The sequence below is a fragment of the Microtus ochrogaster genome, linkage group LG2, assembly GCF_000317375.1.
Source record: "Microtus ochrogaster isolate Prairie Vole_2 linkage group LG2, MicOch1.0, whole genome shotgun sequence".
Lineage (NCBI taxonomy): Eukaryota > Metazoa > Chordata > Mammalia > Rodentia > Cricetidae > Microtus > Microtus ochrogaster.
The window spans coordinates 4,297,182-4,311,700 of NC_022028.1; the positions used below are offsets into that span (position 1 = coordinate 4,297,182).

Genomic DNA, 14,519 nt, shown 5'->3' on the forward strand with positions numbered 1-14,519 from the left:
TCTATAGACCAGGCTGGTTTCGAACTCACAGAGATCCACCTGCCTCTGCCTCCCGAGTGCTGGGATTAAAGGCGTGCGCCACCATCGCCCAGCTAGAGAGGTCCTTAACGCATGAGTATGTTCAGGGTCTGTACGCTTTTTAACTTGGCATAATGCTAGCACTGCATGAAAAGGTTTTCCTAGGATTCTTTCTTTTTCTTGTTTCTATTGTTTGTCTACCTATCCATTGTTTCCTCCAGTTGAGTAATTAATACATCTTTATTAAGCCACTTGTCACTTGCTTATGGATTTTTTTTTTTTTTTTGAGACAGAGTCTCTGTGTAGTCCTGGCTGTCCTGAAACTCATTGTGTAAACCAGGCTGGCCTCCCAATTCAGAGATCTCTCTGCATCTGCCTGTGCCTCCCATGTGCTGGGATTACAGGCATGTATTCTTGTTCATTATGGAAAGAACAACATGGGGCTGACAGTCTCAAGGTTGTATTCATTTATGGCCTGCATGTATGATCCTTATACTTAGGTACCGGGAAGCTAGTGTTGAAGTCATGGAGATAATGTCTCAATTTGCTGTGATTGAACGTGCCAGCATCGATGAGGCTTATATAGACCTAACCAGTGCTGTGCAAGAAAGACTTGAAAAGTTACAAGGTCAGCCTATCTCAGCAGACTTGTTACCCAGCACTTACATTGAAGGGTTGCCCCGAGGCCCTACAGTAGAAGAGACTATCCAGAAAGGTACTTGTATCACATTACTTCTGCTTCCTGCTTTTAGAACCTGCGTTGCCTGGTTATGCTGATTTTTTTTTTTAGAATGATACTTAAATTGTTGCCTGTATGTATCACAGAAACTCGCATGAAAGGATATACAATTTTTCTTTATCTTTCCAGGAATATGCATGATGAGAAGCTGTGAAATTTGTTTGAAAGTAAATATCTCTTTAGCTATATAACCACATCAGTTTAGTGTTATCAACAGAAGGTAGAAGGCTGACTGCTTCCTTCATCTGTAGATTAATTCATAGTGTTGAACCCAGGTCCTCTGGAAGAGCAGTCAGTGCTCTAACTGCTGAGCCATGTCTCCAGCCCCAGAATGAACTTTTTAAATGGAGAACCTTTTTAAAAGTAGGGGTTGACCAATTTAAAATTTTTTTCTCAAGAGAAAGGGTCTTCCTCTGTAGCCCAGGCTGCCTCAAGTTCTCCACACCACTCCCCCTCTTCCCCCCCCCACTCCCGCCTAGCCATTGTAGTTACTAGGATTACAAGCATATACTACCACATCCAATCACACATAAATCTTTTAGGTTGCAAGTTTTGTGAGAGATAACTGCAATTTAAACAGGAAAGATAAGGTTGATAGATTGATAATATTAGTAGTTAAGAGTGTTTAAATTATGGGCATTATATGGTGAGTTTTGGGTTTGAGGCTTTTATTTTGTTTTACACTAGAGACAAACACAGGACCTCCAGTGTACTAGCAAGTGCTTGTCCTCGAGTACACCCTCAAACCAAGTGGGAAGAGTTGAGGTGGATGGGCCTCATTCTGTGGGTGTCTTACTTTTCTATTGCTGTGCAGATGCTATGATCAAGGGAACTTATAGAAAGAGTTTATTGGGCTTACAATTTCAGTCGGGGAGTCCTTGACCGTCATGGGGAACGTGGCATAAGTCAGATAGTCATGGTGCTGGAGCAGTAGCTGAGAACTTAATTGTTGGACAACAACCTTGAGAGAGAGAAATAGAGAGAGAGAAATAGAGAGAGAGAAATAGAGAAACAGAGAAACGCTAACCAGAAATGTCATGGGCTTTTAAAAAAACCTCAAAGCCTATCCCCAGGGACTCTTTCAACAAGACTATACCTTCTAATTCTTTTCAAACATTTTGTACCTGCTGAGGACCAAGTATTCAAATATATGAGCTTCCGGGACACCATTCTTATTCAAAGCACCACAGCAAGTGAAGGCACTTACTGATGCCTGATGACCTGAGTTCAGCTCCTAGGACCTGCACTGTGAAAGAAAATCACTGACTCCTGCAAGTTGTTCTCTGATCTCCACATGTGTGCTTTGGTGCTTTGGTGCATACCCCATTCCCCAACTTACAAAATAAATACGTCTTAATTTGTTTTTAAATTAAAGAGATGGCTCAGTGGTCAGGAGCACACACTGCTCTTGTAGAAGACCCACATTTGGTTCCCAACACCCATATCAGACAGTTTACAACCACCTGTAACTCCAGGAATTTGATGCTCTCTTCTGAGAACACCTGCACTTACATGCACACTCATACAAAAACACACAAGTGTACACATAATTAAAAACAAATACTTTAAAGAGTTAGGGTAGTGTAAGTAAGAAACAAAAGGTGAGTAAAGCAGGAATAGTTATACTGTTGTGGGAAATAATTTTGAAGTGGGCTCTGTTGACTGACTGCACAGTGGAAAATGGGTGGGGGTGGAGTTAATTCTAAACTTTTATTAAGAATAAAGTGTAGACTGGGCTGTGGTGGCGCACGCCTTTAATCCCACTACTTGGGAGGCAGGGGCAGGCAGATCTCTGTGAGTTCAAGACCAGGCTGGTCTACAAGAACAAGTTCCAGGACAGTCAGGGCTGTTACACAGAGAAACCCTGCCTCGTTTAAAAAAAAAAAAAGGGTAGAGTATAACCCAGCAGTGATGGTGTATGCCTTTAATCCCAGGCAGATGGATCTCAGAGTTCAAGGTCAGCCTTTTCTACAGAGTGAGTTCCAGAACTATCAAGGATACACAGAAATGTAAAGAAGAAAATTTGAGGGAACATGCTTTTAAATCATAGTTGCTGGACTGGGAATATAGATCAATGGTAGCATGTTTGAACTATGGATTCTATCCTCAGCACTGCAAAAATCAATAAATCATTATTCATGAATGATTATTAACATAAAAAATATTTGTTACACATTATTACTATAAGTTTTATCCTAAGCTGAAACTAAGCTGCAGCAATTGGTATGTTTGAATATGATTGGTTTCATAAATGTATGTATCTAGGGCTGGCAAGATGTTTCCGCAGGTAAAAGGACAGCAGCCAAACCTAACAACCTGGGTTTGATCCCTTTGACCACGTGAGTTAAATTAGCTGAAGAGACAGATGGCTTAGTAGTTAAAAGCACTTGCTGTTCCTCTAGAGGGCCCAGATTTGGTTCCCAACATTCACATTGTGAGACAACCACCTTCAACTCTGGCTCCAAAGGATCCCAGATCTTCTTCTGGCTCCCAGAGGTGCCCACACACATGGTACACACGGACACACAAAAATACGGTTTGAAGTAAAACTATGTGTCTAAAGTACTTGAACTCAAACCATTGTTGCATTGAATGGCAAATATAGTTATGTGCTACTTAATGTCAGGCTCTGGGAAATGTGTTGGTGATTTCATCATTGTGCAAATATCATGTACTTGGAGAAAGCTAGATCATATAGCCTACTATACATTAAGTTCTAAAGCCATATACCATGATATATGTAGTCTTCCCTTGAGAAAATGTTACGTGATTCATGACTGAAAATAATTTTTAAAATGTCTAAATGTAATCTCCACTTTTTTCAGAGGAAAATCGAAAACAAGGCTTACTTGAGTGGCTTGGTTCTCTTCAGATTGGTGATACCACCTCTCCAGACCTACACTTGACCGTGGGAGCAGTGATCGTGGAAGAAATGAGAGCAACCATAGAGAGGAAGACTGGTTTTCAGTGTTCAGCTGGAATTTCACACAATAAGGTGAATGCTTACTGTAGACTTCAAAGAGGAAGTACAGCAAGGATGGATGTTAGTGGATATTAAAATGCATGTGATGCATGTGGAGAGCCTGATGTTGTAGTACATGTCTGCACCTCCACCACTTGGGAGGTGCAAGCAGGAAAATCAAGAGTTCTGCAGTTCCAGGCCAGTCTACTCTATGTAACACTTTGACTCAAAAAAACTTAAAAAAAAAATAGAAAATAAAAAATGAGGGACAGGAGAGGGGACTCAGCGGTTGAGAGCACTGGCTGTTCTGCAGAGGACATGGATTCAATTCCTACCACCCACATGGTAATTCTCAACTGTCTGTAAATATAGTTCTAGGGACCCAACACGTCTTCTGTCATGCTGTAAGACATGAATGCAGGCAAAACACCTAGACACATAAAATAAATTTTCTTAATTGTTTGGAGTTTTGGGACTGGTGAGATGGGTAAAGTGGGTAAAGGCACTTGCCACCAAGTTTGACCACCTGAGTTGTACCTAGAATACACATGGTGGAAGACGAGAACCAGGTTGTTCTTTGACCTCCATATGTGCAATGCCCCTCAAAATTGTAATTTTTAAAAAACTTAGATAAAATAAAATTCATATTGAGACTCAAATAAAAGCTTAAGTAATGACATTAATTGACATTACATAAGTACTTTCCTAAACAGCAGCCTAAAATCTGACCAAAAAAAAATTATTTTCTTAATGTCTGAACCATCTGTATAGAAAAGCTGAGACATGGGCTGGAGAGATGGCACAGCGATTAAAACACTGGCTGTTTTTCCAGAGAGGACCTTGGTTCAATTTCCAGCACCCTCATAGCAACTTATAGCTGTCTGTAACTCCAATTCCAAGGGATCCAACACCCTCACACAGACATACATGCAGGCAAAACACCAATGCACATAAAATAAACTTATATTATTTTTTTATTTTTTTATTTTTTTGTTTTTTCGAGACAGGGTTTCTCTGTAGCTTTGGTGCCTGTCCTGGAACTAGCTCTTGTAGACCAGGCTGGCCTCGAACTCACAGAGATCCACCTGCCTCTGCCTCCCGAGTGCTGGGATTAAAGGCGTGCGCCACCACCGCCCGGCTTATTTAAAAAAAAAAAAAAAGCAAGGTAGTTGGATATCTGTGAGTTTAAGGCCAGTCTGGTCTACAAATTGAGTTCCAGGACAGCTAGAGCTGTTACATAGAGAAAGAGAAACTCTGTCATGAAAAGAAAAAGAAAAAAAGCTGAGACTTTGAAAATTTATATATTAGCCTATTTCTTTTATTTTTACTTGCTGTATATTTTGTTGTTGTTGTTTCATCCTATATATTTTGACTTTTTGACGCAGGGTCTCATGTAGCTCAGGTTAGCCTTGAACTTCTTGTGTACCAAAGACAACGTTGATCCTCCTGTCTCTACCTCCCAAGTCCTGGGATTACAGGCATCTGCTACTACTTTTAGCTCTGTTGTTTCCTTATATGGAATTGCCTGGATATTTTATGCGTTTGTCTGTTCCTTGTCCATATATGTATATGGGTGTGAGTTTGACATGTGTTTGTGATGTGAGCATGTGTGTCATACTCTGTCACTCTCTGCTGGACTTCTTTTAGGCAGGGTCTCTTTCTGAACCTACAACTGCATTTATTTGGAGGAGAGTGGGCCATCCTAGCAGCCAACAAGTTCCAGAGATGTTTCTGCTCTTCCCCTCCAGTGCTGGGGTTGCAGGTGTGTGCAGGATTATGCACAGATTGATTCATAGTTGCAGGCTTGAGCAGTTGGGACAATAAGAGAAAGGTGGCAGTAAAATTTTACTTTGGACCACTATTTTGTTTCACTTTGTTTTTTTTTTTTTGTTTCTCGGGACAGGTATTCTCTGTGTAACATCCCTGACTGTCATAGAACTCGCTTTGTAGACCAGACTGGCCTCGAACTCACAAAGATCCACCTGCCTCTGCCTCCCAGGTACTGTGATTAAAGGCATGCACCACCACCGCCTGGCTGGACCACTATTTTCAAAATAGGAAAAACAGATAATTCTCAAAAATCCAGGAGCAGAATAATTCATTTATAAGTAGCTGTGACTGAAGTGCAGTGAGACTCTGAGACTTCAGACCCTCTAAGCAGGCTCAGTCATTGAGCAGTAGCTGGCCAGCTTGTTGCCACTTGCTTCTCCCTCTAATAGAAGGAAAGTTGCTAAGCTGCCCACAAGAAATTTTGGGGTTTGTTAGCCATATGGAAGGAAGGGAAACAATATTCCTAGTGTAATATAGATTATACTAGATGTTGCCTAGTTGAAGTTACTAAGGAATTTTACCAATAGCTGATCGTGGTGGTGCACATTTTGTATGTGTTATTGTTGTTTTAATTCATATATTATTTATTTATTGATTTTTCAAGACAGGGTTTCTCTGTAGCTTTGGAGCCTGTCCTGGAACTCAGAGAACTCCCTGCCTCTGCCTCCCAAGTGCTGGGATTAAAGGCATGTTTCATCACCGCCTGACCTTATCTATATACATCCAGCACAGCCTCCCCCCTCAGACCTTCTTTATCCCCCCTCCCACTCCCAATGCCCTCTTCTTTCATCTCTAGGAAAGCACAAGGCTCCCAGGAGAATTAATAAAACATGGCATATCAAGTTTCAGTAAGGCTAAGCACCGCCCCATGTGTTAAGAATGGGCAAGGCATCCTAGTATGAGAAGGGTCCTGAAAGCCAGTAAGAGTTGGAGACAGCACCTGTTAGCACTGTTAGGAGTTTCATAAGACAACCAAGTTACACAACTGTAACATAAATGCAGAGGGCCTAGGACATTCTCATGCAGGCTCCTCCCTGGTTGTCGTTTAAGTCTCTGTGAGCCCAGGTTAGTTGATTGTATGAGCCTTTCCGTGTTGTCCTTGACCCCTCTGGCTCTATACTCCTTTCTTCTTGGTAAGATTCTCAAGCTCCACCTAATGTTTGGCTGTGGGTCTCTGCCTCTGTCAGTTGCTGGATGGCACCTCTCTGATGACAACTGAGTCAAGCACCGATGTGCTCACAGGAGATGAGCCAGTTCAGGCTACTTATCTGTTCTTGATAGGAGTATAAGCTGGGGTTCTCCCCCATAGACTCCTGGGAGATTCCTCTGCACCAGGCTTCCATCTGACCACCAAAATGGCAGTCCCCCTCAGCGCTCTCCCCCTCCATGCATCCCGCCCACTTGATTGCTCAAGGAACCATTCTCATGTGCCCTCAGTCACTCACCAAATCTCTTCTATTTCCCCCTCCCAGGGAGATATGGGTCTCCCCTCATGAACCCTCCTTGTTACCTAGTCTCTCTGGGTCTGTGAGTTGTAGCATAGTTATTTATTTTAGAGCTAATTCCACTTAGGAGTGAGTATATACCATATTTATCATTCTCAGTCTGGATTACCTCGCTCAGGATGATTTTATCAAGTTCCATCCATTTGCCTGCAGATTTTCTGGTGCTCTTAACAGCTGAGTAATCCTCCATTATGTAAATATACCACATTTTCATTATCCATTTCTCAGTTGACAGACATCTAGGTTGTTTCTAGGTTCTGGCTATTACAAATAAAGCTGCTATGAACATAGTTGAGCAAGTGTCCTTGTGGTATGATTGAGTATCCTTTGGGTATATGCCCAAGAGTGGTATAACTGGGTCTTGTGGTAGGTTGATTCCCAGTTTTCTGAGAAACTATCACACTGACTTCCAAAGTGGGTATACAAATTTACATTCCCACCAGCAATGGAGGAATGTTCCCCAGGTGGTGCACACTTTTAATGTTTAATTTTTTAATTTTTTTGATTTTTTTTTTCCATTTGGGAGGCAGAGGTGAGTGGATCTTTGAATTCTAGGCCAGCCTTGTCTAGTGAGTTCCAGGACAGCCAGAGCCTGCCTTATAATAGAGAGACTGTGTATTAGTCAGGGTTCTCTAGAGCAGTGGTTCTGAATCTGTGGGTTGCAACCCCTTTGGGTGCTGAAAGACCCTTTCACAGGGGTCAGAAATCAGATATTCTGCATGTCAGATATTTACATAATGATTCATAACTAGCAAATTACAGTTATTAAATAGCAACAGAAATAATTTTATGGTTGGGGGGTCACCACAACATGAGGAACTGTATTAAATGGTTGCAGTGTTAGGAAGGTTGAGAACCACTTCTCTAGAGGAACAGAACTTACAGAATGAATATATATATATTTATATTTATTAATTTATTAATGGCTTACAGGCTGTGGACCAGCTTGTCTAACAATGGTGTCTACTAATGAAAGGTCCAAGAATCTAGTAGTTGTTCAGTCTGTGAGGCTAGATGTCTCAATTGGTCTTCAATATATGCCAGGATCCAAAAGAAATAGGCTCTAATGCCAGTGAAGGAATGGACTTGCCAGCAAGAGTAAGCTTCCTTCTTCCATGTTCTTTAAATGTAGGCTACATGTAGAAGGTATGTCACAGATTAAAGGTGGAACTTCCTACCTCAACTGATTACAACTGGGTCTTGCCTTTAACCTTAACACCTTTAGTTAATCCCAGCACTTGGGAGGCAGAGGTGGCCAACCTCTGAGTTCAGGGCCACCCTGGTTTATAAAATGAGTTCCAGGACAGCCAAGACTACACAGAAAAACCCTGACTTGAGGGGGGAAAAGGTTTTCCCACGTCAAATTATTTAGTAAAGTACAGGAAAAATTCTTTACAGGTATACCCAGCCACTGGTTTTAGTTAATCCAGATGTAGACAAGTTGACAACCAAGAATAGCCATCTCAGACCATGCTGCAAAGAAAGAAAGAAAAAGAATCTTACTAGTGAAATTAAAGAATGATTATATATATATGTATATATGTATATATAATGTATATTTGTGTGGAGGGAGGTAAACTTTTTTTAATTTTCAGTTCTATGTACTTGTCTGTGTGTAGGTCAGGCCCAGTCTTGAGCTCCTGCTCTTCCCACCCTCACTTCCAAACATTTGACAGGACTGCACTGCCTATTCTAGCATTTTCATATTCACATAAATATGTGAATCTTACTTGCATTTTTTCTCTGTTTTTTAAACCTATTTTGAGAAAAATCTCAAATAGATGGAAAAGAAAAAATGACAGGAAAATTGATATTAGGAGAGTGTGGGGAGACTTGTGCCCAGACTTCTTGCCCCCAAAGAAACCACCAGGGAACCGGGACTTGGGTACAAAAGCAAGGTTTATTCCAAATGAGCCTAGGCATGGAACTTGTCCAGCACACTAACTCAGTGAAGGTGGGAAGAGCTCTCTTTCAGAGATTACAGGATGTTTTATACACAACTTCGCAGGACCGCCAGTTTTCACCTAATTTTTATACCTGGACCTAACTGAGAACAGCAAATTCAATAAGCATTATGTAAATGAAGTATGGACATGAGTATATTCTATTCTTGGTTGGCTCGTTCCTCTCTGTTTTGGGGTTATGTAGATGAAGCATACTATGGACATATTTTTAATTGGCCAGTTCTTGGCTCTCTTTGAAGCACTGCTCTCCCCGTTGTTATTGGCTCCTGGCCCTTGTCACACATGAAATGTTTATTCTTTTAGCCTAGCCTAAGCAGCGTGGTTCAGGCGGAGAGCATTTAGGTCACTCTGACACTCTGACCAGTTTTTCATTTTCAATGGGGAAAAATGGTTTCCCAGAGGATTCTGTGTAACACAGCGGTGTAGTACAAATTCTAAGTGCTCTTTCTTAATAATAAAATCCCAGAGTCAGATATAGGGGTAAATTCTGAAAGACAAAGGAGCAAGCCACAACTCAACCTGGACAACTCAACCTGAAAGGGGCCAAGGTCCTATTTCTACAAATCCTCAGACTAAATGGATTGCCTAAGCAACCGTGTCCACCCGCCTTATATTCTCTCTGTGTCCAGCCCTATCATTTCCTATCTCCACCTCCCTAGTGCTGGGATTAAAGGCATGAGCTTCCCAGTGCTGGGATTAAAAGTGTCTTGTAGCCCAGGGTGGCCTTGAACTCACAGAGATGCACCTGCTTCTGTCTCTTGAGTAATGGGATTAAAGGTGTGTGTCACCACTGCCTGGCCTCTGTGGTTAACTAGTGGCTAGCTCCACACTCTGATCTCCAGGCAAGCTTATTTGTTAGAGTACAAACAAAATATCACAGAGATTTTCAGGTGTTTTGAATTTCTGATTACATTTTGATTCTCTGTGTATGTGTATGCATACTTTAATATTTACCAACTCTACATAGTTACCTTACTAATAATATTAATACTTTAATATTTACCAACTCTACATAGTTACCTTACTAATAATATTAATACTTTAATATTTACCAACTCTACATAGTTACCTTACTAATAATATTAATGATCTTATTGTTCTCTGTGCTTCCAGGTCCTGGCAAAACTCGCCTGTGGACTAAACAAGCCCAACCGCCAAACTCTGGTCTCTCATGGGTCAGTCCCACAGCTATTCAGCCAGATGCCAATTCGTAAAATGTAGGTATTCAGTTTTATCATGTGAACGATCCCTGCTTGTAGTGGCTCTTGTGCCTTGTAGTGATTCAGTCTCAGAGAAAATAGGTACCAGTCAGAGAGGCAAAACTGAAAAATTTATAAGCTACATTTAGGCCTTTTTTCTAAATGAATTTTCAATTTGTGGTAATCTGTGGTATATAACTAATCCTGAATTTAAGGGCAAAACAAAACTGCCAGGTGTAGTGGTGTACACCTTTAATCTTAGCATTCAAGAGACAGAGGCAGAAGGCTCTCTGAGTTGAGGTCAACCTGGTTTACATATCAAGTTCCAGGACAGCCAGGACTATGTAAAAAAAAAAAAACAAAAAAACAAAAAACCTGTCTCAAAACAACAACGACAACAACAAAAGAACTGAAAGTTAGATTGCTGATATATGCCTGTAATCTGTAATCCCAGCACTGGAGGGGCGGGGATGGGCAGGAGCACCACTGAGGAACTCACAGCCACATAGTGAATACCTGGTCCCCCAGGGCTGCATAGCTGGACCCTCCCCAAATAAAACTAAGGGGGCTAGGAAGATAGCTCACTGGGTAAGACACTTGTTGCCCAAGTATAAGGAGCAGAGTTCAGAATCCCTAGTACATTCATAAAAAGGCAGATGTGATTGCTTGTGCACTCCCTGTAACCTCAGTGAGGTGGAGGGAGGAGAGTGCCCTAAAGCACCTAAACTGTAGGGGATGGAGATGGGCTTTCCCAGGGCTTCGCTGGCTGCCACCCAGCCCCAGATACAGTGAAAGACCCTGTCTCAAGGAAATCATTCTGAAAATGACAACAGGACGTTTAATATCCTGTAGCTTCCACGTGTGCACATATACTACACATTTCACACATACACCTGAGTTTTAGCTCTGTGCCTAACTTCCTTCTGGCTTTTTATTCAAGTGTATTAAATGTGTAACAAATAAAAATTTCACTTCTCTTGAGAGGGTGTTGAGATAATAAGGTCTCACTAAACAGTTTAGGCTGACCTCATTCTGGTGGTGTTCCTTCTGCCTCAGCCTCCTAAATGCTAGGATTATGGGTACAAGCTTCTATATCCAGCTGGAATTTTACTTTACTATCAAATCGAGAGTTTATAAAATCTGCTTATTGAGACAGAGTTTCGCTCTGTAGTCCAAGCTATCCTGGAATTCACTATGCCACTCACTTAAAACTATTTAATTCCCCTGTTTCAGCTCACTGAATGTAATTACAGACAGAAGCCCCTTTACCTGGCTCAGTCAAGGTTTTCAGTTCTGTCAAATTGCTCTCCAATGAGGCATGAAAATAAAACTGATCTGAGAAAGGTTTATGAACTGGAAGTGACAAAGCAGCATGGAGACATTTAGCAGAAAGAAGGAAAGTGTAAGATGTTCTCAGTGAACCTAGGGAGACATGAAATAGTCCGCATTGCTGAAGACGCTCAACCCGAAGGACTGAGGGTAGACCAAGTACGGGTTGTAGGTCACTTCAAAGCCAGCTGGCTATGGAAAAGATTTGTTTTGGGTTTGGAATGTTTAGAGCGGTAATTTTTATTTGTTTGTTTTTCAAGACAGGGTTTCTCTGTGTAGCTCTAGCTGTCCTGAAACTCACTTTGTAGACTAGGCTGGCCTGGAACTCAGAGATCCCTGCTTGCCTCTGTATCCCCAATGCTGGAGTTAAAGGCATGCACCACCTCTGCCGGGCTTGTTTGGTTGGGATTTTTTTCAAGACAGGGTCTTATTATGTAGCTCTGGTTGTCCTAGAACTTACTAGGTAGAGTAGGCTGACCTCAAAAATGTGCCACTACACCTGACTGGGTTTGGAATTTTAATCTCCAAACAGGACAGACAGTAGGTTAAACACAACTGAAAATTTAATGTACAAGACCAGGAAAAATAAAGTTTTATGTATACTTGACTTGATAACAAATTAATGATAAATCTTTATTTATGCTCCTGTTAATCTTCCCAGCTCCCAGCAGGGAGGAGTCATCAGTTCTTCATTTGTACTCTGTGTGCATGTGTGTGGGAGTACAGGTGCACTCATTGAGATGGCGGCTCCAGGGGTCAGACCCTAACCATCAGCACCTTTACTTGCTGAGCTCTCTAGCCCTTGGCTTTGTGCTGTACAGTAAGACTCTGCCGAACGAAAACATTCTCTAATCTCTGAATCTTTGGGAGAGCTGCTTGGAGCAATAGAATGTCTTGGTTTTTGGTTAACTGTGTATTTAAATGTGACCTAAAAATTCCTTCTCTTCATTGTTTAGCCGCAGTCTTGGAGGAAAACTCGGGGCTTCTGTAATTGAAATCCTTGGGGTAGAGTACATGGGTGAACTGACCCGGTTCACTGAAGCCCAGCTACAGAACCACTTTGGAGAGAAGAACGGGTAAGGAAGTGGTTTATAATATTTATTATTATTATTATTGTTTTGGTTTTTCAAGACTGGGTTTCTCTGTGCAGCCCTGGCTGTTGTGAAACTCAGAGATAACCTGCCTCTGCCTCTTAAATGGCTGGGATTAAAGGCACATGCCACCACACTTACCTGTAAGTGGTTTATATTTTTCCTTTCCTTTTTTTTTTTTTTTTTAAATTTCATTTTTACTTTATGTGCATTGGTGTCTTGGCTGCATGTGTATCTGTGTGAGGGTGTTAGAACCCATGGAACTGGAGTCACAGAAAGTCTTGAGCTGCCATGTGGGTGCTGGGAATTGAACTTGGGTCCTCTGGAAGAGCATCCATCTCTTTAACCTATGTTTATATTATTTTTCACACATAACCTTTATAGGGATATTAAATTCAATATAGATAAAAGCTTTTAATAGACAGGGTCAAATAGCCCAAGCCAGATTTAAGCTTGATATATAACCAAAGGGAGCATTGAAGTGCTGATCCTCTTGACTCTCTACCTTCCAAATTTTTAGATAACAGACATGCACCAGGATACCCAGCCTGTGTTTCATGAGGTCATTTCATGGTTTGGTCCTTTAGAATATTAGATTCCAAAGCCAGGCGGTGGTGGCACAAACTTTTAATCCCAGTACTCGGGAGGCAGAGGCAGGTGATTTCTGTGAGTTTGAGGCCAACTACTACAAGAGCTAGTAGTTCCAGGACAGGCTCCAAAGCTACAGAGAAACCCTGTCTCGAAAAAAATAAAATAAAGAAATACCGAATATTAGATTCCACCAGACATAGTAGACTGTTATCTTAGTGCTTGGGAGACAGAACCACAAGTTCGAGATCAAAAAGAAAGGCTTGAGATAGGATTCATTGGCGGACACTTTTCTAACATGCTACAAGGCTTCTGGTTCTATACCCAGCACTGAAAACATTCTAAAAGTAAAATAATTCGTTCTTTATGGCCAATCCCTCTAAAATAGTTTTGTCATATTCCTGGGTAGTTGATAGGAGCCTGGATATGTACTCTTTACATGTTTGTTTTTGCAGTACTGGGAATTTAGTCCAGGGCCTTGCACATGCTAGACAAGCATCCTACTATGAAGATTAACAGCTTTTTCCCTTTACTTTTAATCCAAGTCTTACCAAGTTGTCCAGGCAGGCTTTGAACATGTAATTCTTCTGCCTCAGATGCTCAAGTCACATGAATTCAAGATCTGCACAGCCAGGCTCGTCCTAATATATCATTTATGTTTGCTATTTTGCTGATGTTATACTCAAATCTTTGTGTTTCAGCCCTAGTAAGCACAAAAAGATGAATTGGTAGCTTATTAATTGGTACTTTGCAAAGAACGCAAATAGTGACTTGCTCTAGAAAGTAGAATTAGTTCTCCCCTTACCAGTGTCTTACGTTAGAACTATCTAAGAAGGGTAAGAGCTCTGTCAGAACTTAGGTATGTTTTATTTTAGAGATAGTGTTCTTTCTTTGGTTCTTTCTTTCCTTTTTTGAGACAGGTGTTGACTGAGGTTTCTGTCCCACCTGGTCCTAAAGGCGTAAGTCACAAACGATGCCACAGCAGTTTGGAATTATGATTAATAGGGTAGTATTTATTTAAAGGGGAAAAAACTTTACAGATCACCGTCAGCCCTCTGTGCAACCAGGAAGGGAGTCTAGTCACCGGCGGAGCAGGAAGTGAAGAGAGAGAGAGAAGGAAGTGGCCATTTTTTTAAAGGGAGAGAGACCACGCCCCAATGGGCGGGTATAAACCTTGCATGATATATCCCATTGTATTGGTAACTAGAACAGTAAAATTCTCGTTGGAAACGAAAACTGCCATATTACCTATTATCCAGCAGGTGGCGCTGTTGCCAAGTCGCGACGAAAACAG

At 41.4% G+C, this 14,519-nt stretch overlaps 1 protein-coding gene across 3 annotated transcripts in view; it reads left to right on the plus strand.

The window, feature by feature from the left end:
* Polh (DNA polymerase eta) overlaps nt 1-14,519 on the plus strand; it is a 36,229-nt gene that overhangs the window by 9,486 nt on the left and 12,224 nt on the right. For all 3 annotated transcript variants that reach the window (XM_005359766.3, XM_026785810.1, XM_026785809.1), the window contains 4 exons: nt 519-733; nt 3,583-3,752; nt 10,132-10,235; nt 12,503-12,622. In XM_005359766.3, coding sequence (XP_005359823.1) covers nt 519-733; nt 3,583-3,752; nt 10,132-10,235; nt 12,503-12,622 — 609 coding nt within the window. The remainder of the gene's footprint in view (nt 1-518; nt 734-3,582; nt 3,753-10,131; nt 10,236-12,502; nt 12,623-14,519) is intronic.